Here is a 25,914-nt window from a genome sequence, read left to right on the forward strand (position 1 = left end):
TGCTAGGCTGGGAGCCTGGGGGCCCAGGAGGAGGAGGCCGGTGCCTTTGAGGGTGAGCGCGAGCTCCTGCGGTTGCCTCCAGCACTGCCTGTGCCCGCTGGCACAGGACTGAGCCCACTGGTGAGAGCCTTACTTGGTTCTCTGGGCAGCTCAGCCAGCCTCTCGAGTCCTGGGTTTTTGTTTCTAGTTCTTCCATCTGTGCGGAGGATGGACAGAGTAGGGTTAGAGTTTCTTCTTGATCTACTTCTCTTCGGCATGTTTTGCAGGCTCTTTATTTTGGTTCTTTCAGGGCTAGTTCGGCTCCACCTGGGTCCAAGAACCACAAGCGAGAGAATCTAGGTTCAGCCATTCAGCTAAGTTAGTGTGCGATCTGGGCCTCAGTTCCCCTATTTGGTTCTCCTGTTCCTTTAAGTTGTTTGACTGGACTTGCCTTTGGGGCAGCTCTATAGGGAGCTAGAGAGAGCTGGTCTTCTTTCCGTGAGCTGATGCCGATGAAGCGAGCAAGATCAGGAGAACACCAGACACGGCAACATCGTCCTCCCGATCCGAGACAATCCCAGTAGACTTGTGGGAAACAGCATCCGTGTCAGAGAGAGCTACGCAGACTAAATGCACAGAGAAGCAGACTATCTTCAACTTTGGGGGTTTTCCCCCTTTCTCCTGTTTTTTTTTCCTTCTGTTCTAATTTTTCTTTTGCAACATGACTGTGGAAATATGGTTACTGCGACGGCCCAGGTATTGCCCAAGAACAATCTTGCTAAGAGGCAGAATCGGCTGCCTGTAGATAGTGAGCTCCCTGTCAGTGGAGGGTATTCAAGCAGTCTGGATGTGGGACTCTGTGCGGCCGGGGTATTTGGTCAGGGCTGCCGGCCTGCGGTCGCGGAGGTCCGGCCTGGCTCAGTCTCGGAGTCTTGGGCGAGGGGGGAGGGAGGGGTTCCCGGGCCCTGGCCCATCCTCCCCCTCCCCTCTCGCAATGCTGGGGGGGCGCTTCCTCTTCTCTCCCGCCTACACCATTTTCTGGGCTCCACTTCCTCTGCACTTGGGCAACACTAAGTCAGCCCTCGGCAGAGCCCTGAAGCACAGCCCTTCCTCTGGGCCCAGATTGCAACTGGAGCAGCCCCCGTCCCAGCCAGAGGGCCACCCCGGGGCAGCTGGTGTCCAGGTAGGGCCTGGGAGGCTTGGGGGAGGGCTGGGGAGTCTGGCCCGGGGCTGCATCCCCCCCTCTGGGCAGCTCCTTCCTCCTGAGCCAGCCTGAAGGGGAGGCCCCGAAGGCCAGGGAGGGGCCTCCAGGATGGGCCTCCAAGGGAGAGGGCAAGGGCAGAAAGGCTCTCCCCTCGCCCTCAGTGGACGATGTGGGCAGCGCGGGGCAGGGGGAGGGGGCATGCCAGCTGGGAGTGCCCGGCTGTTCCCCAAATATGGGAGTCCTCCCACATTTTGCCTCCTAGGGGCAGCCTAGGGTGACTGCTACTTCCAGGACCTGTGAAGCCCAGCAGGCCCTCTGGCTTCTGCCCCCCATTTCCCTGCCCTGCCCCCCAATTGGGGAGGGAATCTGAGATCCGCTGGATGGGAGAGGGCCCTGGAAGTTGGGGGAGGGGAAGGAGGATCTTGGGACAAACAAGGGGATCAAGCTCGGCCTGGACCTCGTCTGGGAGGGGGCGAGTGCCGGATCTTCAGGAAGGGGGTCATCCTGGGGACGGTCTAATCCCCAGCTTGGGCTTTACATGTGGAACAACTGAGGCCGCCCAGACAGGCGGGTGGCAGTAAGGGGCAGAACCGTCACCCCCGAGTGCGAGCAGCAGGATCCTGGTCACAGGCCCGGGGCCCACGGCAGTGCCCTCTCCGGCTTCTCTGACCACTGCCTGTTCCCTATAGCGGAGATCCCCCTGTCCAGGTCTGCTCTGGGGGTGTGTGAAGCTGTCAGGGGAGCAGCTATGGGTGGGCTCTGCTCAGCAAGATCTGCATCTCCTGCTGCCCCCCAGCCTCCCAGCTCCCTAGCCTCCTCCCAGCTCCCTGACCTCCTACTCCCCTCCCAGCCTCTCAGCCTCCCAGCTCCAGATCCCCAGTATCTCAGAGCTGCCAACAATATGTGCCCCAATGTGGGTGGGCCCCGAAGGCTGATGCAGGAAATGACCTCAGAGACCCTCTGTCCCGGCCCATCTTCCAGATGGGAAAGCTGAGGTCCCAGCCGAGCGGCAGCCTCGGCTCATGCTCGTGGCCCAGAATCCCTCCCTCTTGGTGGCTTCCTGGGCCTCGGCCCTTCCGCTTCGCACTCCAGGGAAGGCCACGGGCAAACGGAGCTCGCGGGCCGCCGGATCTGGGGCCGGGGACGGCCAGGCTCCAGGCTGTGCCTGGGGTCGAGGGAGAGTGGACGGCCACCAAGGGGGCCCAGTCAGAAAGGCCCGAGTTCGGATCCCGCCTTTGGCAGTTGCTGCCTGGGTGAGCCCTGAGCACGGCCTTGAGCTCTGAGCCTCCAGATCTCAGCCCTCGGCCTCCTGGGCAGCAACCCCTGTTACTGAGACAGTGGCGGGGCAGGGAGGGACCCTGGGGACGGGGGAGCTGCGAGACCCTGCCGGGGCCTCCCTCCTGCCAGCCCCAGAGCCCTCCGGCCTCCAGGGCAACGACCTCTCCTTCCTGTATTGCTTCAGGCCGGCTTGGCCAGAGGAGGAACTTGTGACTCACCCCTGGCGAAGCTGAGCCTCCCAGAGGGCCGCTATCCCTGCGGTGCACAGTTGCAGAGTCACAGGAGGGAGCGGGAGAGGTCCCAAAGGCTGGGGCCAGCCCGGGCTGGCCCGAGAACTCGAGGCTGGCTGCAGGGTTCCTGGCCTGGGGAAGCTGGAGACTCCAGGAGACCATCCTGGGAAGCTGGGGGGCGGGGGGGGGGGGGGGGAAGAGGAGGTCCCACTCCCTCAGGCCGTGGGAAAGGGGAAGCGGCCTGGGCCTTTGCCCTCTCCTGGGGTGAGAAGCGGCCGCATGTCAGTGGGGAGCCCCTGAAGGCCATGCAGCGCCCAGTCACAGGGGAGGGAGGCGGCCCGGGCCAGGTCAGAGGGCAGGAGGCAGCCTGGCTCAGAATGAAGGCCGGGAGCAGGACTCTGGGGCCGAGCAGCAATAAGTGGGTGGGTCTGCAGCCTCTTGGGGCTGGACCACTGCTCATGCCCTCGCTGGGCCAGGGTGGGGAGCGCAGTTTAGCTCCTTTTCTCCTGATTCCGCCATAATGCTCACCAACAATGCACCAGGGGCCTTCCCCTGGCGGCACAGACTAAGCCCAAATCCCGGCAGCAGCTTGGTGGGCGCGGGCGGATCTCAGGGCATCTTTAATTAGTGGCTGGGAGGCTGCTTGTCCGTCCCACGGAAGCTGGGAAGAACCTGACCGTGTGGGTGGTTGAGAGCTGGATTCAAATCCTGCCTCTGGCAGAAGCTAGCTGGGCCTCTGGGACTGTGCCCTGTCAAATGCCAGTGTGCCCACGGGAGCCTGGGTCTTCAGAGAGACTGGGGGCCTGAGTCCCACTAACAGATGAGGAAATTGAGGCACGACTCGCCTGGGGTCACAGATAGTAAAGCAGCGGGGGGGCTCGGCTGGTCGTCCGCCCCGGGGGGTCATGTGGGCATCGTGAGACAGGTTGGCGTGTGCCCATGTGCCCACATGTGCCGTCAGGATCCAGCCCAGGGGACGCTCCCCTGTTTCCCACTGCAGCGTCTCATTGGGAATGCCTGCCAGGCCACACGGGCACCATCTGGGCACAGGTGGCACGTGGGGGAAGTGCCTTCCAGGCTCGGCCCAGAAGTCTGGCCTGTCTGTTTCTCTCTGTCTCTCTCTGTGTCTCCCTCTGTGTCTCTCCCTCTCTGTGTCTCTCCCTCTCTGTGTCTGTCTCATAGTAGGGCGGTCTAATTATGGGGGCCCCAGGTTGGGTCCGGTGGTAACAGAAAGCAGAGCCCCTGCCTGTGCCTAACCAGCCACGAGGCTACCCTGCTCACACATGTTTAGAAGCGGTTTGGGGGGACTGTTGGACATCCCAGTTCTGGTGGGCTTGGTTCTGAGCCCCCCTCCCTCCTGGAGCAGCAGGTCCCCCCACAAGCAGGGGAGCATCTTGGGAAGGGGGGGGAGCACCGAGGCCGCCACCCTTGGGAACCCTCACTCCCGGCCTTCTTTTCTGCCCCAAGGGTGGCCCTCGGTGCAGTGGGCCCCCCCATCTCTCGGGTTTGGCCGGGCCGCTCGGTGACCCCCCCCTAGCCTCCCAGGCTCCGGGCTTGCTCCCGGTGTGCTCCACCAGCGCTGCCCGACTTGGAAAGGTGGCCGCGGAAAAGCCCCGGGGCGCTTGGGCAGGAGCCCACCCTTTTCTCACACAAGGAACTGGCCGTGGGCTCAGGCTGTCCCTGTGTCCGCTCCCCCCCTCGCTGGGGATGGGCTGAGTGGGGGCGCCTGTTCTGCCCCCTGGGAGGTCCCTCGGAGGCTTCCCGTCTGAGCTGCCCCAGACGACTGTCTCCTCTGTTGGTGTTTCTTTTTCCAAAACACAGTCAGGTGATAAGAGTTCAGATCTTTCATTGTGTCCTTCAATAGAGCCCGGTTAGCTCAGAGGCCTTTCTCTCTGCTTGGTTCCAAGAGCTCTTGCAGTTTTGTCCTTGGCTTCTGCCTCTGCTTTCTCCAGCCTCCGGCCAGCACCAAGGTGGAAGATGCAATGAATCTCTTGCCTTGAAGACAGGGCTTGTGGGCTTCCTCCCAGAGTGCTCCTCTCCAACCCCAGTCAATGTTCCCAAGAAAAACTCTCTCAAGCTCTAAGAGCTTCCTGTATATATGTGATCTCCCAAAGGTTAACTCCTCCTTCTGGAGAGAGAGGGATTCTGGGTTATGTCCCAGAGTGCTCTCTGGCCCTGAGGGAGGTGTGAATTCGGATATCTTATACTAAGCCTGAATGTGTGAATTCCATTGAGTACTTAGATACTTAGAAGCTCTCTAAAGGTATGAACACAAGCATCGTTTCTGTCAGTACCTTCTTTCAAGTTCTGGCCCAAAACATCTCCTTCCAAGATCAAATCAATCATATTGAACCAGCTAAGTTAGATAATTATTGTCTCTATCAACTCTAATGGCTTACCACTTTGTAAAGATTCCAACACTCCTCACTTCCCCTTTTCTAGCGTCGGGGTCCTCAGATCTAGCCCGGGAGCTGGGGGGCGTCCCCGGATCCTGGGGGGCCACTTGTCGGCGGGAGCCGGCCTCCCCTCACAAAGCGCCCCCCCCCCCATTTCAGGGTCTTGATCCCAAGCTCCCCTCCCCCTCTCAGGGGCCTGGCCCTCTCATGTCCCCGCCCCCACTGCCCCTCCTGTGGGCTTGCCAGAAGCCGCGGTGGCGGGATCCGCACTCATAACCCGGCTCTCCTCCTGTCTTGCAGGCGATGCTTGGCAGAAGCCTCCTGCTCCTCTCCCTGCTGGGGCTGCTGGGAATCCCGCCAGGTGAGATCCTGGGGACTTTCTTTGACTTTTTGCTTTGAATTGGGAAAAAGCCCGGCAGTCCGATGGGGTGCTGACCGGCCCGGGATTGGGCCGCGGGTGCAGTGGGAGGGAGCTTGGACATCCACTTGGCCCGGGACTGGGGATTGGGGACGGGGACTGGGGACCTCGGGGACTCCGGCCACTCAACCCGCGCAGAATTGACTTTCTTGGGTCTTGTCATTGGAAAAATCTCTTTGCTCCCTCCCTCCGCCATGCCCTTTCCCCATGCCCCCTCCCCCGTGTCCCCTCCCTCATCTGCCCTTCCTTATGCCCCCTCTAAGAAGAAAAACAAAACCCTTGTGACAACAAACACCCCCAGGGGCGGCAGGACCCAGAACCCGGGCTCTCGCGGCTTGGGTCGCAGCAACGGCCCCATGAGCCTCTGAGGAACCAGAGGTCGTCTGGCCGGAGGTGGGGAAGGCGGAGGGCGGAGGGGCCGGGCGGAGGGCGGAGGGCGGAGGGCGGAGGGCGGAGGGCGGAGGGGCCGGAGCCAAGCTGAAAAGCCCTCCTGCCCCGAGGCGGCCGCATCAGGTCTCCCCAGCCCACCCCCCCCAGGCAGCCTCCAAGCCAGCCTCCCTGGCCAGAATCTCCTTCTCTTGTAGCCCTTTCCCAGGAATGTCCCAAGTACAAGGTCAGCACCTGCCAAGAGTGCATCCGCCTGGGGCCGGGCTGCGCCTGGTGCAAGAAGCTGGTAAGATGCCATGCTGGCGGTGCTAAGTGGTGGGGAAGGGGGGAGGGGAAGGGGGAGGGAGAGCTCTCAACCCCTGCCGCCCCCCCCCTCCCCCCAGAAGCCGTGGGGAAGGGCCGGCCCTCCTCTCGCCCTAGCCCCGGGCGCGTGCGCCCACGCCTTGGGCTGGTTGAGGCTCCACATCTAGGCGGGGCCGGTGGCCCGGGATCGCCCCCTGACCCGTCCGGGTCTCTTTGCCCAGAACTTTGCTGAGAGAGGCGAGTCCGACTCCATTCGCTGCGACACCCGACAGCAGCTCCTACAGAGCGGCTGCAAAGAGCGCGACATCGTGGACCCGCGCAGCGCCGTCAACCCCCGGACCGACCCGCCCGGCCCCCCCACGCCCCAGCTGACGCCTCAGAACGTCCAGCTCCGTCTGCGGCCAGGTGGGGCTCGCCGGGGCCCGCCGGGTACCGGGTCTGGGGCAGAAGGGTCCGAGTTTCTGATCATGGCCCATGTCCTCTCCCAAGGAGAGGCAGGGAGGGGGTTAGGGGGAGGGGCAGGGACTTAGGGAGGGAGGGAGGGGCAGGCAGGGGCTGCTGCCTCAGGGCCAGGAGGTGCCCCCATGGGCACCCCAACGGCTTTTAGAGGAGAGCTCAGGTAGCCACCAGCCACGAGGAGTCGAGGCCCCCACCAAGCCCCTGCTTGCCTTCCCCGGGTAGGTCAGGCTGCCGCCTTCAACCTGACCTTTCGGCGTGCCAAGGGCTACCCCATCGACCTTTACTACCTCATGGACCTGTCCTACTCCATGTACGACGACCTGATCAACGTAAAGAAGCTGGGGGGCAACCTGCTGAAGGCACTGAACGAGATCACGGAGTCCGGCCGCATAGGTGTGGGGGCAGGGAGCACGGGAGGGAGTAGTGAGTGTGGGGAGGGGGTGGTGGGTACGGGGAGGGGGCAGCACCTGGAGCTGGGCCTTCTGTCCCTAGTGGCTGCTTACTGGGGGTCCCCGCCACCCCTACCTCGCTGCCCACAGTGATTCAGGATGTCGGGGCCTGTAGGATCATTAGGGTTCCAGAGATCTTGAGCTAAAAAGGGCTGCCAGAGGGGGCCATTCCCCCATGTTCTAGATGCGACTCCTGAGGCGCAGGGGGGGCCATCTGGCCCCGAGACACAGAGCTAAGGAGAGGCTGAGGTGGAATTTGAATCCAAGGCCCTTGCAGCCAGCTCAGATCTTGCCCCCCTCTCTGAGTGGCTTTGTCCTGCCCTTCTGGGCCCTCCAAATATTCCGGACTCGGGCCCGGCCCCACAGAACTATGGGCGAGACCCTGGCCATACTCCAGGACACCCACAGGAAGGACCGAGGGTTTCTGCTTTCCTGCTCTGGCCCTGGCCTGCTCCCGGTGAATGGGAGGCCTGCAGAACCTTGCAGAAGCTCACAGGGCACCAAGGCCGAGGTTGGGGAGGCTGTTGGTGAACAGGGGAGTAGCTTTTTTTTTTTTTTTTATACATGACCAAACCGTTATTTTGCTGTACAAAAAGAATCAGACTCTGAAATATTGTACAATTAGCTTGTGAAGGAAATCAAAAATGCAGGTGGGCATAAATATAGGGATTGGGAATTCAATGTAATGGTTTTTAGTCATCTCCCAGAGTTCTTTCTCTGGGCGTAGCTGGTTCAGTTCATTACTGCTCCATTGGAAATGATTTGGTTGATCTCGTTGCTGAGGATGGCCTGGTCCATCAGAACTGGTCATCATATAGTATTGTTGTTGACGTATATAATGATCTCCTGGTCCTGCTCATTTCACTCAGCATCAGTTCGTGTCAGTCTCTCCAGGCCTTTCTGAAATCATCCTGTTGGTCATTTCTTACCGAACAGTAATATTCCATAATATTCATATACCACAATTTATTCAGCCATTCTCCAACTGATGGGCATCCATTCAGTTTCCAGTTTCTAACCACTACAAACAAGGCTGCCACAAACATTCGTGCACATACAGGTCCCTTTCCCTTCTTTAGTATCTCTTTGGGGTATAAGCCCAGTAGTAACACTGCTGGATCAAAGGGTATGCGCAGTTTGATAACTTTTTGAACATAGTTCCAAACTACTCTCCAGAATGGTTGGATTTGTTCACAACTCCACCAACAATGCATCAATGAGGGGAGTAGCCTTTGGCAGGACTTCATCACCCATGCCAGGGACTCCTGAGGGAAACAGATGATAGCAGCAGTTGATCCACATTTGGTCTGTGCCTTCACAGCTGGAGGGCACTGGGGTCTACCCTCCCCCCAGCCAAAGGGCACCAGGGTCCGCCCCCCCTTAAGCTGTAGGGCACTGGGGTCTCCCTCCCAACTAGAGGGCACCAGGGCTCACCCCCCAGCCAGAGGGTACTGGGATCCACCCCCCAGCCAAAGGGCATCGGGGTCTGCCCCCCCCCCTAGCCGGAGGGCACCAAGGTCCACCGCCCCCCAGAGTCTGGCCTTTGAGGCAGGAGGCCAGGCCATCCCTCCCAGGCCCCCAGAGTTGGTGGGCAAGCTCAGCATGTCGCTACCCCCGGTCCCCCGCAGGCTTTGGCTCCTTCGTGGACAAGACGGTGCTGCCCTTTGTTAACACACACCCCGAGAAGCTGAAGCACCCCTGCCCGTCCAAGGACACCCAGTGCCAGCCCCCCTTCGCCTTCAAGCATGTGCTGAAGCTCACCGACAACTCCAACCAGTTTCAGACTGAGGTTGGGAAGCAGCTCATCTCTGGGAACCTGGATGCGCCCGAGGGGGGTTTGGATGCTATGATGCAGGTGGCCGTTTGCCAGGTAAGCCAGCCGGGCCATCTGCAGACCACAGAGAGCTGGGCCCCCAGGGCCCTGGCGAGGGGAACGGTCTGCTGTGGGCCAGGGGCTCTTGTGCAGAAGTGGGGGGCCGGCTAAGCAAGCTGGGGCCCTCAAGTGTGAGGCATCAGCCAGACACACGCATCTATTAACCTCAGGGTCATGCAGTGCAGACATGAAGCTGGGCAGACATAAAGCCAGTCCTTCCCTCTTGGCGCCCAGTGTGCCCATCTCCAAAGCATCTGTTTGCTCTGACCATTCCCTGGTGGTCTGGGGGTCAGCAATGGCGCCCCCTCAGTCCTTGTGCCCCCAGAGCCCTGGGCCAGAGCCTGTCCCAAGTCAAGAACCATCAGCCCCAGGTCCCTGACCAGATTGACTGGGGATCCTTGGTCTCCCCCTTCCACAACCTGGTGGGATCCCCGCTTGTCCCCATGAGTGTCGGGTCCCCGTGGGCCAGAGGGATGTTCCATCTGCAGTGGCCCCATGAAGCCCGCTGACAGGCTGCAAACCCCCCCCCCTTCCCCTCCCCTACCCCCCACCCCACCCCTCATCCCCGGCACCAAAAGGTTCCATCTCCTTCCCTACTCAGATGGTCAGCCAGTAAGCATTTGTTAATCACCAACAGTATGCTAAGCCCTGGGGTGGCTAAAGGAGGCAAAAAGGTGCCTCCACCCTAGGAGAGCTCATGGAAGAATGGGGGAGACCTGGGGCCAAAAGCCAAGGGCCCAAGCATGGGAAGTGACCTGGACGAGGACTGTGAGGAGTGTGGGCGCTCAGGTCAGACCTGGCTGGGGCTTTTCAGGATGACATTGGCTGGCGCAATGTGACGCGGCTGCTGGTCTACGCCACGGATGACGGCTTCCATTTTGCGGGAGATGGGAAACTGGGGGCCATCCTCACACCCAATGATGGTCACTGTCACCTGAAGAACAACCTCTATGAAGACAGCAACAAGTTCGTAAGTGTCTCCGTGCCCTATGGCGGAGGATGGCGCCCGTGATTGTGTGATTGTGTGGCTGTGAGTGTGTATGTGAGTGTGATGGTGATTGTGTGTGTGTGTGATCCTGTGATCGTGTTGTGCGCGGGTACAATGATGATTGTATGTGTGATCATAAGTGTGATTATTGTGTGTATGATTCTGTGATTGTGTTGTGTGGCTGTTTGCAGATGTGATGATGATTGTGTGTGAGTGTGATAGTGATTGTGTGAGATTATGATTGTGTGTGATTGTGTGCGGGTGTGTTGGTGATTGTGTGTGATTGTGTGTGCAGCTCACTACTCACTGTGCATGTGCTCTCTCTCTCTCCCCATCTCTGTCTGTCTGCTCTCTCTGTCTCCATCTGTCTCTCTCCATCACTCTCTCTGTCTTTGTCTCTCTGTCTCTCCCTAGGACTATCCCTCGGTGGGGCAGCTGGCACAGAAACTGGCAGAAAACAACATCCAGCCCATCTTTGCTGTGACTAAAAAAATGGTCTCCACGTATGAAGTAAGTGCAGGGCCACTGGGGTCCCCAGCCCCCCTCCCCAACCTCATCACTGTCTTTGTTTCTATGGCTTTGGCTCAGGAAGGCCCAACCCCGTTTGCCTCAGTTTCCTCCTCAGTAAACGGGGGTGGTGACCACAACTCCTCCCTCCCAAGGCTGTTGGGAGGCTCCTATTAGGTGACACAAAGGACTTGGTCTAACCTGGTTAGTTTACAAGTGCCCCCCTGCAGGCAGGCCCCCCCCCTCCCCCCCCTTCTCCCTGGGCCCTGTGGGGCCCGGCTTCTCACAGGGACAGGATGTGTCTGAGAGGCTGTGAGGGGAGGGGCTGTGAGGGGAGGGGCTGCCAGCCACCCACTCTGCATTTTGATTTCCTGTTTCTGAGACTCTGGAGCTGACCCCCCCACCTCCACCCTGTGATGGGCCAGGGGCTGCTCAGGACAGGGGCTGGTGTGGGCTCGGGCTCCCAACCAGCAGAGCCCATGGGGAAAGGTGGCCACTGAGCAGGAAGGGGACGGCTGAATGGGTTTGGGAGCGTCCCCACCATTACTCCAGGACTGTGTCCCTTTCAAGGACAGGAGCCCCAAAAGAGAAGGGGCTGCAATATTATGGGGGTTGGATTAGTTTTGGGATGAGAACTTGGGTCCCACAGAGAGAGCAGCTGAGCCCCAGAGACCAGCAACAGGGGCTTGTCTCTAGCATGGGGTGGGATTTGAACCCCAGGTTTCTATTTCTAGAGTTGGGGCCCTTTCCACTGGGAAGCCTTCAGCCCCACGTTTTGCCCTCAGTGCCAGGAGACAGATGTGGGCAGATGTGCTCCAATGAGAAGACTCAGGGGCATTGCCCAACTGGACTGTCCCCTGGGTGGCCCTCTTGCCCCCCCCAACTCTGCCAAGGTCCTGATGGGGAGGGGTGTCACCAGCTTCCCTGATGGGGGGCATCACCAGTCCCCCTGATGTGGGGGCACGTCACCAGCTTTCCTAGTAGGGGGGACGCCACTGGCTTTCCTGATGGGGGCACGTCACCAGCCCCCCTCATGGGGTGCGTCACTGGCTTTCCTGGTGGGGGGAGCCAGCACTGGCTCCCCAACCATGACCCAGATTCTCTCAATCGGCAGAAGCTCACGGAGATCATCCCCAAGTCGGCTGTCGGGGAGCTGTCTGATGATTCCAGTAATGTGGTCCAGCTGATTAAGAACGCTTACAATGTAAGTGGGCTGAGCACCAGCCCCACAGGAGCAGATGGGCTGGGGGCCTTCCCGCTGCTTGGGACCCCCATCTGGGCTCCCCCCCCCCACGCTCCCAGATGGGCCCCGGTCCCTGATGAAGGTGACAGTGTGGCCCATGTGGTGCCCCTTCCCTGGGGAGGGGCTTCTCCAGAAATGAGGCTTCAGAGGGGTCCAAGGCCCTGGGCCTGGGGATCTCAGCCTGGCCACAGCCGGGGGCGGGGCTGCCACTGGCTCAGGACCCACTCTCCATCCCCAGAAACTGTCCTCGAGGGTCTTTGTGGACCACAGCATCGTCCCCGACACTCTGAGGATCACCTACGACTCCTTCTGCACCAATGGCCAGTCCAGCGTGGACCAGCCCCGAGGGGACTGCGACGGGGTCCAGATCAATGTGCCGGTGAGTGGGCCCCAGGGAGGGGCCGGATGGGGGGGAGGGGAGGACACCCGGCTGGTCTCTTTGGACAGGGAGAGCATCTGAATGAGCACAGTCCCCCCCCCCCCCCCCCCCCCCCCCCGGCCTCAGAAGCTGAGCTCTCGCCCCCGGCCCAGGGCTGACATCCCCTTCTCTCAGATCACCTTCCAGGTGAAGGTGACGGCCACCGAGTGCGTCAAGGAGCACACCTTCAGCATCCGGCCCCTGGGCTTCACGGACACGGTCACCGTGCAGGTGCTCCCGCTCTGCGAGTGCGACTGTAAAGGGGAGAGGCTCAACAGGGGGCACTGCGGGAACAAGGGCTTTGTGGAGTGTGGGATATGCAGGTGAGGGGCTGCGGTCCCCCGGGACACCCGTCACCCCCAGGGACACCCGCTGGCCCCGGGACACCCGCCGCCCCTGGGATACCCGGGACACTCACCACCCCCGGGGACACCCGCCGGCCCTGCACACAACACACGGGACTGTACAACACATGGAGAGAGGGACAGGGGGACAGCCAGGGAGACAGGTCGAGAGAGGAGCGGGGAGAGCAGGGACGAGGCTCCCAGTGCCCGGCCTGGGACCGACCCACCCTGTTCAGCCCAGAGGGAGAATGCCCCCTCCACACAGGAAGGCTTAGGGGGACTGTTCTGGGATCAAGCGGGGTGCCCCAGCTGAGTCTTAAAGAAAATGGAGAGTGCGCTCCAGGCTCAGGGACGGGACAGGCCTAAAGGCTGGCAATGGGATGCAGCCAAAAGGCCGGTTTGTGCGGAACTCTGGGGGAGATCGGGAACAGGGAGGGCTCCGGCCCCGGTGCCGCCGGGCTCCCAGGGGGATCACCACAGGACGGGTGGGGGGAGGGCGCCTGAGCAGCCAGTGACCCAGCACAAGGGCCCGGACTCCGGAGAAGGGCCCCGCCGCCCGCCCTCACGGCTGTGTCCCCCCCCAGATGTGACCCGGGCCACACCGGCAAGATCTGCGAGTGCCAGACCCAGGGTAAGAGCAACCAGGAGCTGGAGGGCAGCTGCCGCAAGGACAACAGCTCGGTGCTCTGCTCGGGCCTGGGGGACTGTGTGTGCGGTACCTGCACCTGCTACGTCAGTGACATCCCCAAGAAACTCATCTACGGCAAATTCTGCGAATGTGACAACATCAACTGTGAGCGCTACGAGGGCCAGGTCTGCGGGGGCAAAGGTGAGGAGCCGGCCCCGGGGCCAGGGAAACAGGGCCTTTCCTGGGGGCAGCCGGGGGAGCCCTGTCCTGGGGGGAGACGGAAAAAAGGGCTCCCTCCCTCCCCCCTTTCCTCCTTCCCTCCCTCCCCTTCCTCCTTCCTTTCCTCTCTCCCTCCCTCCCTCCCTCCCTACTAAAAAAGGCTCCTCTGCTCTACACTAAGCAGCACCTACCTCGCCAAGCCCTGCAGTCACCTTGGGCAATATCAGTGAGAGCTGATGAATTGTGGGAAGGTCTTTCACAAGCAGTAGGCGCTGCATAAATGCTTATTCCTGCCCCCCTTGTCAAGTGGGAGAGGGGGCTCGTTGCCCGGGGCCGCCCGGGGCACTGACTCCCCTCTCGGCTCCCAGATCGGGGCTTCTGTGACTGTGGCATGTGCAAGTGCGAGCCCGGCTTCGAGGGCTCCGCCTGCCAGTGCGAGAAGTCCACCAGGGGCTGCCTGAACATCCGCAACTCCGAGTGCAGCGGCCGGGGCAAGTGTGAGTGCAACGTCTGCAAGTGCGACCCGGGCTACCAGCGCCCGCTGTGCCAGGACTGCCCGGGCTGCGCGTCCCCCTGTAACCTCTACGTGTGAGTGTGCCCACTGAGGGCTGGGCTGGGCGGGCGGGCACAGGTGGGCAGAGGCCCTGGGGGCGCTGAGGGCTCCAGCCGAGAGCCTCCTCCTGGGCCCAAGGAGTGGCCGAGGCCGGCCCCCACTCTGGATCTTCTCTGGGCCAAGGAGGCTCCCTCAGGTTGGGGGGGCTCTCCTGTCAAGCTGGGCTTCTTGAAGGACCCCCTCCAGTTGCCCCATGCAGGGGAAGTCCCAGGCCAAGCTTGTTAGTGCCCTGGGCTTCTGAGGCTTCTCTGGGCCAGCTCTGCCCATGGCCTTTCTCTGGCCTGAGGTGAAGGGAGCCCAGGAGGCAGGACTCGTCTGGCCTGGTCACAGCTGGCCCCCCCCTAGCCCTGGTCACAGCCGCCCCCCCCCCCCAGCCCTGGTCATAGCCCCCGGCCTCAGCTTCCCCGGCCCTGGTCACAGCTCCCCCGCCCACCCCTGGCCTCAGCGCCCCCTGCTTCTCCCCAGCTCGTGTGCCGAGTGCATGAAGTTCCAGACTGGCCCCTTTGCCAAGAACTGCAGCGTGGCCTGTCCCGGTGTGACTCAGGCCCTGTCCCCGATCCAGGGCAGACCCTGCAAGGAGCGCGCCTCCGACGGCTGCTGGCTGACCTACGTCATGCACCAGCTGGACGGGCACGACAAGTACCTCATCTACGTGGATGACGAGCAAGGCAAGGCCCGGGGCCCCCGAGGCGGCGGCTGTTATCATGGGAGGGCCCGGAGAGAAGAGGTGTCCCTGGGGGGGGGGGGGGCGGTGCCCGGAAGGGAGGGCCCTGGCTCGGGGGAATGGGCGCTGGCCAGGGCTGCCCCCTCACCCCTGGCACCATGGCTCCACAGAATGTGTGGAGGGACCCAACATCGCTGCCGTCGTGGGGGGCACCGTGGTCGGGGTGGTGCTCATCGGGCTGCTGCTGCTGGCCATCTGGAAGGTCCTGACGCACTTCAGCGACCTCCGGGAATACAAGCGGTTCGAGAAGGAGAAGCTCAAGTCCCAGTGGAACAATGTGAGTGGTTGCCCCCTCCCGGCGGTCCCTCCCCCAGAGGACCCATGGCCAGGCATGGGCAGTGCTCCATTACGGGAGCTAAGGAGAGCCTGGCAGAGCCAACGGGCCCTGTGTCTGTGAGGCAGGGAGGGCGCCCCAGGGTTGGCCCAGGAAGGCAGGACGCCCAAGGGAGGGGGGGGGGCGGGCCGGGGCTGGACGTGGCGGGGGGGTCCTTGGTACCAGACGCAGCGGGGGCGAGGGGGCACGTAGCTGGCGATTATGGGGAGGCTGGAAGTCATTGCTAATGACTTGGTGAAGGTTGGGGGGGTCGGGTACCCCCGAGGTCTCAGAAGGACACAAGAGACCTGAGCATATTGGGGCCAGCAGAACAAAGGATAACGGGGTGTTGGGGAGGGGCTGCCTTCGGTCCCCCCAACCCAGAGAGCCACCCCAAGACCAGAAGGCAACAGTGGCCCAGCAGAACCAAGCAGCACTCGGGGCGTCTGGCTTCTCTCCGGGGGTCTCCCACCGCTGGCAGGGAGGGGGCGTGTTCTCAGTGCCCCCTGTGGGCCCTGAGCCGCCTCTCTTCTCCTGGCAGACCATCTGTGGCCCTGCCTGACAATCGGTGTTCCCCGTCTCTTCCTAGGACAACCCCCTTTTCAAGAGCGCCACGACAACTGTGATGAACCCCAAGTTTGCAGAGAACTAGGGGACCGCCGGCCCCGCCAAAAAGCTGCAGAGAGCTCCAGACCCTGGGCTGGAGCGCGGCGGCCCGCTTGCCTCCCGAGCCCCGGCACTAGTCTTGACCCTCGCAATCCGGCCCATCTCCAGCTCTGTCTTCTGGCCTGTCTCGGGCCCCATCTCTGGCCCTGTCTCCAGCCCCTGTCTCTGTCCCGTCTCCGGGCCTGTCTCTGACCCGTCTCTGTCCCATCTCCAGCCCTGTCTCTGACCCGTCTCCGGGCCTGTCTCTGGGCCTGTGTCTGTCCCATCTCCAGGCCTGTCTCTGGGCCCACCCCGCAGGCCCTGCTCTTGTTAAGATTTTTCCCTCCTTCCCTGAGAACCTGCTGCTGAGCTGAACAGTTCGGAAGCTGGGAAAAAACCAAACCCGGGCAGGCCTCTGTGCCCGTGCCCTCTGCGTGCCCGCCTCACCCACCAAGGGAGCACTGCCCTCCATGTCTGTGGGTCGGCCACCGGACGTCCATACTTCTCCTGCTTGGTCCCTCCACCCGCCAAACCCGCTCCAAAGTGAGGCGGGAGGGACTTCCTCCCCCAGATTCTACTCGGCACCTGCTCCCGACACTGAGGGGGATCTAGGCCACTGGGAGATCGGAAAATCCGTGGCAGAGCAACTGGAACGCTCGGGTGGTGCTGACAACGGGTGGATGTAGACGGATGGGCCGATGAGTGGGGGGAAGGAAGGATGGCAGGGACATCCGCTCGCTAGTCTCCCTGTTGCATAGCCTCCCGGGCGGTTCCTCCTCTTGGCACCTGCTGCTCTTTTGCAGATTGGGCCGGGAATGCCTCGGGCCTCCTCGGGCACCAAAGCCGCAGTGCAGTAGGTGCCGGACAAAGCGGGAACCAGCAAATACGTGCACGCCCCCGATCAACTTTACCGTGCTTCTGTTAGTGAAAAATACTTTTATTAAAATGCCGACAGGTGGATGAGCCTCACTTCTTACAGGCAGGGCAGCCGGAGCACGCTTGGGCCCCCTCAGGCGACCCCTTCCCGCCCACAACTGCCCTCTTTTTTTTTTATAGCTTTTTATTTACAAGTTCTATGCATGGGTAATTTTTCAGCATTGACAATTGCTAAACCTTCTGTTCCATCTTTTCCCCTCCTTCCCCCCATCCCTTCCCCCAGATGGAAGGTTGACCAATACATGTTAACATCTTTTCCCCTCCTTCCCCCCATCCCTTCCCCCAGATGGAAGGTTGACCAATACATGTTAAATATGTTAAAGTATAAACTGAATACAATATATGGATACATGTCCGAACAGTTATTTTGCTGCACAGAAAGAATCAGACTTTGAAATAGAGTGCAATTCATTGTTGGTGGAGTTGTGAACAAATCCAACCATTCTGGAGAGTAGTTTGGAATTATGCTCAAAAAGTTATCAAACTGTGCATACCCTTTGATCCAGCAGTGTTACTACTGGGCTTATATCCCAAGGAGATCATAAAGAAGGGAAAGGGACCTGTATGTGCACGAATGTTTGTGGCAGCCCTGTTTGTAGTGGTTAGAAACTGGAAACTGAATGGATGCCCATCAGTTGGAGAATGGCTGAATAAATTGTGGTATATGAATATTATTGTTCTGTAAGAAATGACCAACAGGATGATTCCAGAAAGGCCTGGAGAGACTTACACGAACTGATGCTGAGTGAAATGAGCAGGACCAGGAGATCATTATATACTTCAACAACAATACTATATAATGACCAGTTCTGATGGACCAGGCCATCCTCAGCAACGAGATCAACCAAATCATTTCTAATGGAGCAGTAATGAACTGAACTAGCTATGCCCAGAAAAAGAACTCTGGGAGATGACTAAAAACCATTACATTGAATTCCCAATCCCTATATTTATGCACACCTGCATTTTTGATTTCCTTCACAAGCTAATTGTACAATATGTCAGAGTCTGATTCTTTTTGTACAGCAAAATAACGTTTTGGTCATGTAGACTTATTGTGTATCTAATTTATATTTTAAGGTATTTAACATCTACTGGTCATCCTGTCATCTGGGGGAAGGGGTGGGGGGGGTAAGAGGTGAAAAATTGGAACAAGAGGTTTGGCAATTGTTAATGCTGTAAAGTTACCCATGCATATATTCTGTAAATAAAAAGCTATTAAATAAAAAAATAAAGAAAGAAAGAAATAGCGTGCAATTAGCCTGTGAAGGAAATAAAAAGTGCAGGCAGACAAAAACAGAGGGATTGGGAATTCTATGTAGTGGTTCTTAGTCATCTCCCAGAGTTCTTTCTCTGGGAATAGCTGGTTCATTCCTGCTCCATTGGAACTGCTTTGGTTCATCTCGTTGCTGAGGATGGCCTGGTCCATCAGAACTGGTCATCATCTAGTATTGTTGTTGAAGTATATAATGATCTCCTGGCCCTGCTCATTTCACTCAGCATCAGTTCGTGTAAGTCTCTCCAGGCCTTTCTGGAATCATCCTGTTGGTCATTTCTTACAGAACAGTAATATTCCATAACAATCATATACCACAGTTTCTTCAGCCATTCTCCATGATGGACATCCACTCAGTTTCCAGTTTCTGGCCACTACAAACAGGGCTGCCACAAACATTCGTGCACATACAGGTGTTTTCCCCTCCTTTAAGGCCTCTTTGGGATATAAGCCCAGTAGTAACATTGTTGGGTCAAAGGGTAGCACAGTCTGGTAACTTTTTGAGCGTGGTTCCCAGAATGCGCGCTGCCCTCGAGGCGGCACCTGCCCCGTCCCTTTTGGTAAGAGGCGCATCCTCCTCCTCCAGCTCGGTCACCTCCAAATTCAGGGTCAGAACAAGAGTTCCTCCCTGACCCCTCCCCGGGCCCGAGTGTGTATAGCAGCTTGTGGCCCAGCTCACTTGGGTCTTCCGTGGCAACACGGACAGGCCAGACCGGGCTTTCCTTCCTGCCAAGCTTCCGAGCCGACCCTGAGCCACAGGAGGACCGAACCAGGCCTCGGAGCCGACCCGTTCCCGGGCACATGCGCCCAGCTCTCGGTGCTGCCTCCTTTGCGCCCCACCCCTGAGCCCAGGGCCTCCTTCAGGCGCTGGGGACCCGGGGAGGAGAGATCAGGGAGACCCGGGCGCGCCCGGCACCTGCGGGGGGGGGGCAGCCCGGGAGGGGGCGCCATCCTTGTGCCCCCGCTCCTGGGGGAGGGGAAAGGGGGCACCGGGCCCACTGACGCTGGGCCCTGGCGTCGGAAGCTCGCGACCCCCCTCAGGACCCACTCCCAGACACGTCCCTTCCGGGCCAGGGCGACGCCCCCCGAGGCTGCGGGAGGGGGGGGGATTGGGACGGCCCGGGGCGCAGCCGCCTGCCACAGGGGCCCCTGCCCAGCCCAGGGCCCTCGCGCTCTGTGCGGGCGCCCACAAGGAGTTGTGCGTGTCTGCGGACGCCGCTCACCAGCGCAGGCCTCCTGGCTGGGGTCCGGGACGCGCAGGGGGTACCAAGGGGCGCCCCCATGGTCCCGGGGACAAGGAAACTGCTTAAAAGGTCCCCCCCGGACCCCTGCTGGCTCCGGGCCGGGTCCCCCCAAGCCGACCGGGTCAGCAGGGGCCCGGGAGGGGGCCCCCGCAGGTACTTAGGGGAGGCAGGGCGGGGGAGGAGGTGGGTCCGGCGGGACCCACGGAGAGAGGAGAGTAAACATCGCGCTCCGCCCCTTCTCCCCCTCCCCCAGGGACGGGCGGGCTCTCGCGGGAGCGCTCGGCGCCTGCGCAGTGACGCCCCCGCCCCGCGCCTGCCCAGTCACGAGCTCGGGCTGGGGCTCAGACAGGGGTGACCGGCTCCGCGACCGCCGGCGTCCGTCTCTGTCCCTGGGGCTGCTCCGCGTCCCCGTCCGTGAGCGGCAGAGCCGCGGAACGCCTGCTCATGGAGCCCCGGGGCCCGGCTCGGGCCGCGCTGCTCGGGCCGCTGCTGCTGCTGCTGTGGCCGCTCCTCCTGCCTCCGTCCGGGCCGGCCGTGTCCGCCCAGAGCGCGGCCGCTGGTGAGCGCGGGGAGGGGGGTGGGGTGGGGCACTGCGCCTGCGCGGGAGGAGAGCGGGGGAGTCGAGGATCTCCTGGGGCTCCCTGCGCTTGCGCGGAGGGGGGCGGGGCGCGCCGGTCCCAACGGGAAGGACCCGCCCCCACCGCGACCCTTCCTGGTTTTCCCTGGTTTTCGCGTCACCCCCTGCTCCTTCCCATCACGCTTGGACTTTGGGGGCGCCAGGGCGGAGGCTTTACGGGACCTTGGGGATGTCTCGAGTCTCCCAGTTTGCCATGTTTGGGGGGGGGTGTAACCCCCACCCGCAGGGTCCTTCTGGAGTCCCCGGCCCTACTCAGGCCGCTCTTGTCCCGTCCCACCCTCCCCCAGGTGCCTCTGGGGTCCTGATCCTGTCTCCTCTCCCCCCAACATGCACACGCTTCTCTCTATGGGGGAGGCCTCAGACCCTGACAAGGGAGTTACTCGCCCCATGCTCAGCCCGAGGCTTTATCCAGCCCTGGGAAAGCTGGGCCCGTGGCTGCCCTCGAGGACCTCCCCTGCTGGGGCTCCTCACCCAGGAAACGGGGGGCGTGGCCTCCGACCCAGGTCCTGGGCTGGCCTAGCCCACAGCGTCCGGGGGCTGGAGGGACAGCTCCCTCATCCTGGCTTCCCGGGGAGCCCTGGGAGGCTAAGCCCGGGCAGCGCAGGGGCTGCCCAGAGTTCTCAGGCAGAGGCCGGGCTTGTCCCGGGGCTGGCCTGGCTCGTCCTGGCTGGTCCTGGCTGGTCCTGGGGCTGGCCTGGCTCGTCCTGGCTCGTTCTAGCTCGTCCCAGGGCTGGCCTGACTCGTCCTGGCTCGTTCTAGCTCGTCCCAGGGCTGGCCTGACTCGTCCTGGCTCGTTTTAGCTCGTCCCGGGGCTGGCTGGGTTCGTCCTGGCTCATCCCGGGGCTGGCCTGGCTCGTCCTGACTCGTCCTGGCTGGTCCCGGCTCGTCCCGGAGCTGGCCTGACTCGTCCTGGCTCATCCCAGGGATGGCCTGGCTCATCCCGGGAATGGCCTGGCTCGTCCTGGCTCGTCCCGGGGATGGCCTGGCTCGTCCCGGGGCTGGCCTGGCTCATCCTGGCTCATCCCGGGGTTGGCCTGTCTCATCCTGGCTTGTTCTAGCTCGTCCCAGGGATGGCCTGGTTCGTCCTGGCTCGGGGCTTTGCAGCAGGTCGGGATGTTGGTTTTGTACTTTTGTTAGAGTCTCAGTTCTCTTTTTTCTCCATGGGGGTGTGAGGAGGCGAGGGAATATGGCAGATTGTGTCCATTGGGAAAGAGAAAACTTGCAAGGCTTATTGCAGAGTCCAGCCTGGAGGCAGCCCCTTCCTGAGCCTCAGTTTCCCCCTTTGTAAAGCAGAGGGCCCTGAACCCAGGATTCTCTGAGTGACCTATTGAGGCTTTTCTGAGGCCAGTAAGTCCTTAGTGGGGAGTTGGGGGCCATTAAAATGTGGGCCCCATTCTTCCTCTGCTTCTGATGGAGGCTGTTTCCCCCCAGCTTGCTCCGAGAACACGAACAAATCCTGCAGCGAGTGCCTGAAGAACGTCTCGGTGAGTGCTTAGGCCCTCCCCCACGTCCCAGGCCGCCCCCCGGTCACTCTCCCTGTGGGGCTCCTCTGGAGCCCGTGGCCAGCAGGCCTTTGAGAAGCACTTGTTGGGGTAGGTGGATACGTGGTCAGCCAGCCTGGGGTTTTCTCTTAGGAGAGGGGGTTTTGTGCACCCAGGGAGCTTTGGAAGCTCTGGCTCTGGCAGGAACCTCCTGGTGGGGTCCAGGGCAGGGCCCGGCACCGAGGCCAGCCCCGTGGCCTGAGGACACTCAGTCCAGGTGGCGAGACTGAACACAGACGCGGAAGGAGCCCATTTAAGTGACGGGGGCCTGTCTGGTTCCAGGCTGGGGTGGGGGGCAACCCCTGGGGCTGCTCTTTCTGGGACGGGGGAGGCACTCCCAGGCCCTTGGGGCAGAATTGTACTCCGGGCTGCTCTTCCAGGCCAGTTCTGCTGGACCGAGGCCTATCCTGGAGCATCTGTGCCAAGTGTGCTGATTTTCCTGGGACACCCCAGACGTCCCCAGTGCCAGACCAGAGCTCTGAGGCTTGGGGGGGGCTGAGGTAGTCTCCCCGTTGTTGCCATCTGGCTGAGTGCTGCCCTCAGGCCTTTCGGGCTTATGAATCTGCCGGGAGAAGAGGCTCCTGCTTTCCTGAGGGAGGGGTGCTCCCCTCGGCGGGGGGCCAGTCGGGGCCAGGCCCAACAGCCACAGGACGGTGCCCCTGGCTCCCCGCCCCAGGGCTGCTCCTGAGCCAGATCCCCTCCCTCCTTCTCCCTTGCCCGCCCCGTCCCCCATTCCCAGGCACGTCCCCGTGAGGGGAGGCCAAGGGTCGCTCAGCTCCGGTTCCCTCCCGTTTTAGTGCTTCTGGTGCTACACGAATAATGCTTGCCTGGACTATCCGGTCCAGAAGATCCTGCCGCCCAGCTCGCTCTGCCAGCTGAGCTCTGCCCGATGGGGCGTGTGCTGGGGTAAGCGCTCCCTCCCTTCTGCTGCCATGGGGTCACAGTCCCCATTTAAGGCTGGCCTTGGGCCCTTGTTGGGGGGGGGGGGTCCTCCTGGCTCCTGGGCACTAGGAGTGCTCTGCCCACAGGGAGGCCGAGGCCGGGCGGGGACCATTTATGAGGTGTCAGGCCTTGTGCTCAGGGACCTTACCCTCTGAAACACGAGGGAACGGTGAGCGGGGGAAGGTCCTGCTGTGAGGAGGGGGGAGCGTTTCCGTAGGAAAGGCCAGATGGGGTTAGCCCCTGGTGCAGAGGGTGCGCTCGTGGCCGGGAGGCTGCAGTATGCACCCTGAGGGGCTGGGGGGGTCCTGCTGTGCCCGGGGCCACTTTCACTTTGCCTGTCCTCGTGTCCCAGTGAACTTCGAAGCCTTGATCATCGCCATGTCGGTGGTGGGAGGTGCCCTCCTCCTGGGGATCACCATCTGCTGCTGCTGCTGCTGCTGCCGGAAAAAGAAAAACCCCAGGTAAGCCTTGGGGGGCACCTGGGGCAGGGCCCGGGCTCGGGCCCGCAGCTGCAGCCGCTGACCGGTGACTCTTGGTCTCGGCAGGTCCGACAAAGAGGAGGAACGCGCTGCCAGGGAGAGGGAAGAGAGAAGAGTTCGGCAGGAGGAGAGGTGAGGGCACCAGCCCGCTCGGGCCTCCAGGGGTAGCTCAGGCCTCCAGGGCTGACTCCAGCCTCGGCCTCTGTCTCTGTGATGCATTTGTGCTGGATCTGAATCACGCCATTCTCTTCACTGGTTCTCAGGGCTGGCCCGGACTGGAGCCCAAGGCTGGGAGGGTGGCCGGCCCAAGCCAAGGAGGGTCTGGGGTGTGGGACCAGTGGGGGGGGGGGGGGGGTGAGACTGGCTGGGGATGCTGTAGGAATGAGCCTCAGAGGAAGTCCAGGACGCAGGCGTGTGGAGCCCGCATCCAGCCTGGCAGTGCCCAGAGGTCGGGCAGGGGAGAACGGAGACCTCAGAGGCTTGGGAGGGGAGGGGCTGCGAGCACAGACACCTGCCTGCTGCCTCGGGGGCCTGGGTGGCCACTGGGGGAATCTCTAGTTGGACATGGGATGCAGGAGGGGGACGTTGGGGAAGAGCTGGCCAGGGAGGGCAGGAGCACAGGCCGTCAGATGGGGTTAGACCCCCAGTGGTCTGCCCACCTAGAGGGCGTGTGCTCACAGCAAGGAGGCTGCAGTGCGCCCACGCTGGGGTCGCTGCGTCTCCCATTTCCTGGGAGTTCAGAAGTCTCGAAGCTCCCGGTGAGAGGAGGTGCTGAGCAGCCAGCCCGGGTCCTGAGGCCTGGGGGTTGGTGTGCCGGCCCGCTGGGGCGATGGGGGGCGGGCGTCCGCTCCCGGGGCCTGCAAACAGAAAGGGACAGTCGGGTGCTCTCGGTGCATGACCGGATTTCCTTCTTGCAGGAGAGCGGAGATGAAGTCCAGACATGAAGAAATCAGGAAGAAATACGGTGAGAGCCCTTTGCTGGTCTGCATGGTGGGGGGGGGGGGGGGGGGGGGGGGGGGGGGGGGGGGGGGGGGGGGGGGGGTAGAGGTGCCCCGTGGGGAGGGAGCTGTCCGGGAGTGGCCGCGCTCCAAGATACCCAGCCCGCACTTCCCCCTCTGTGGGCTGGTGCAGGATGGCGGCCTTCACAAGCTGGGGCTGCCCGAGCCTCGCCACTGGGGGAAGCTGGCAGAAGACCCCTCTTCCCTCTCCTTGTGTGGGAAGCTTTGGGAGAAGCCGCTGGTCTGGGCCTGGGGGTGCCAAGGGCGGGCACCCGGCCTTGTCTGGGCACCTTCTCTGTCCTGATGGCCCACAAAACCCTGGCTTTTCCCACTGCTCCCACCCTTCGCTAGGAGGTGGTGCTGGGCCCCAGGGCAGGAGCCCTGTCTCTGGTGGCCATAGGGGGAAACAGGAAGGGCTCGGACTGAATGGTCCGAGCAGCGGGGAGAGACAGGCTCTGTGAAGGAGGGGGGAGGCCTTTCTGTCATGGGCGGTGGGTTCCCCTGCACGCTTGTGGTCAGGCTGGACCCCCTTCCTGAGTCTGGGTGGGACTCATTCACTCCAGGGACGTGTGTGTGTCCGAGTGTGAGTGAGTGTGCGAGTGTGTGTTTAAGCTTGCCCGGGTGCTGTGTCTGGGCGCCAGCCCTCCCTGAGAGCTGGGAAGCTGAGTGGGTTTTTCTGCCCCTTGGGTCACTGGGCTGTCCTCTGAATGTATCGTTTCCAGGCCTGTTTAAAGAGCAGAATCCTTACGCCAGATTCGAGAACTAGCCCCCGTGGAGCCCCCTGCGGGCCATAGGCGGCCGGACCTTCTCTGCCTGGACGAGCCCCGCAGACACCAAGGAAAGCCCGCCCCAGCCTCCATTAACGCCATGCTTTCAGTAAAGAGCCTTATGTTCAATAGCCCTTGGAGAATTCTTGTAGCCCGTGAAACACTCTGAGAGAAGCCCTCCTCCTTGGCCCGGTGGACACGGCTCCAACCCCCCCCCCCCCCCCCCCCCCCCCCACCATGCAGACCAGCCCCTTTGTCTCCTGGATCAGCCCTGCTCACAGAAGGGGGCGGGCCACCCCCACCCACTGGCTCTGGTGCCTTTCTCGGCTTCCTGCCGTGCCCTTGTGAGCACCGTTTGTTCTTTCAGACCGAGGCCTCGGTTCAGGTTGAAGTCACCCTCACCATCTAACCCTCCTTGATCAGACACCCTAAAAGTGGGCGTCCCTGCTTGTCTCCCCCCAAAGGAGCCTCCGGCCGCAGGCATGGGATCATTTGCTTCTCTGAAGTACAGTGCAAAGGTGGCACTGACAAGGCCACCGGAATTGGTGCGTTGGGGTGTTTGGGGGTTCTTCGGACCCTTCTGTTTCTAAGAAACAGGGTTAGATTTCTCTGGCCCTGGAAGCAGGACCGGATGGCAGCCCCAGGGACAAAGAGCAGCGACCGTCTGAGCCTAAAAAAGTGCCTTCTCCGAGTCAGGAGCCCATTGAGGGTGTGTGGGCCCAGGCCCCTGCCCTGCCCAGGGAGCGGTTCCCCTGGGAGGGGGACGGAGCCCCTGGCCACCCCTTCCAAGGTTGTCGCTCCCCTCTGTGGGCTGGGCCGTGGCGAGCGGTGGCAGGTGGAGTGAGCTGGGCTTGCTGACCAGGGTAGTCGGTGGGGACCATTGTGGCAGCCCCCCTTTTTCGTGCTGCGGAACCAGCTCCATCAAGGCCAGCCTGGGCGCAGGGAAGTGGAAGTTGGGTGTCGTCCTGCTGTGGAGAAGGCAGAGGGCTCCCCCAAAGCTAGCACGCAGCGCAACTCAGAACTGCTTTTAATCTTCCAAACATTCCAAGTCCTTGCACTCTTTTTAAAAACACTTTTTACGGCGTATGTAGTGGCCTTACTGTGAATTAACCTTCCTGTGCTGAAAATCTCGGCTGCCAGAAGCTGCCTCTCGAACCCTTCCTCCCCAAGTTACTCGGCTGCCCGTGCATGGAGCACAGTGTGCCCCTTGTGGATGGAGCAGCGGAGGAAGGGCTTCCGGGGAAGCAGCGAGCCCTGAACGTGCGCCCAGTGCCGCCTGACGCGGTCCTGGGCCTCGAACCCTTCCTTGTCCGGAGGAGCCCAGATTTTTAAGTGTCTTTGCTCTGTTTCTGTCTGTTTCTATATGAGGCCAGCCTGTGGCCACAGGCTCATGCTCACACTGGGGAGTGCCTTACTTTTTGGGAAATCAAAATAAAAAAGGTTGATTGTAACCGAACCCGTGCTGGGTCGTATGTC

General features: G+C 61.5%; 2 protein-coding genes across 2 annotated transcripts; both read left to right on the top strand.

Moving 5' to 3' along the window:
* Nucleotides 1-982: 982 nt before the first annotated feature.
* Nucleotides 983-16,576, top strand: ITGB2 (integrin subunit beta 2). Its single transcript, XM_031968337.1, has 16 exons — nucleotides 983-1,162; nucleotides 5,388-5,448; nucleotides 6,090-6,178; nucleotides 6,417-6,600; nucleotides 6,877-7,047; nucleotides 8,732-8,973; nucleotides 9,791-9,946; nucleotides 10,379-10,474; nucleotides 11,586-11,675; nucleotides 11,953-12,093; nucleotides 12,268-12,455; nucleotides 13,061-13,305; nucleotides 13,692-13,911; nucleotides 14,402-14,604; nucleotides 14,771-14,937; nucleotides 15,563-16,576. Exons 2-16 carry the CDS (start codon nucleotides 5,391-5,393, stop codon nucleotides 15,623-15,625), a joined length of 2,313 nt encoding a protein of 770 aa, XP_031824197.1. The 5' UTR covers nucleotides 983-1,162; nucleotides 5,388-5,390; the 3' UTR covers nucleotides 15,626-16,576.
* A 2,798-nt stretch (nucleotides 16,577-19,374) lies between these two features.
* PTTG1IP (PTTG1 interacting protein) lies at nucleotides 19,375-24,569 on the top strand (the record flags this gene model as incomplete). The annotated part of the gene is made up of 7 exons (XM_031968782.1): nucleotides 19,375-19,633; nucleotides 21,143-21,195; nucleotides 22,050-22,158; nucleotides 22,547-22,655; nucleotides 22,740-22,805; nucleotides 23,591-23,637; nucleotides 24,394-24,569. Coding segments are annotated over 7 exons (687 nt in total), but the record flags the coding sequence as incomplete, so codon positions are not given.
* Between the last annotated feature and the right edge of the window lie 1,345 nt (nucleotides 24,570-25,914).

This window comes from Sarcophilus harrisii, chromosome 4, assembly GCF_902635505.1.
Source record: "Sarcophilus harrisii chromosome 4, mSarHar1.11, whole genome shotgun sequence".
Classification (NCBI taxonomy): domain Eukaryota; kingdom Metazoa; phylum Chordata; class Mammalia; order Dasyuromorphia; family Dasyuridae; genus Sarcophilus; species Sarcophilus harrisii.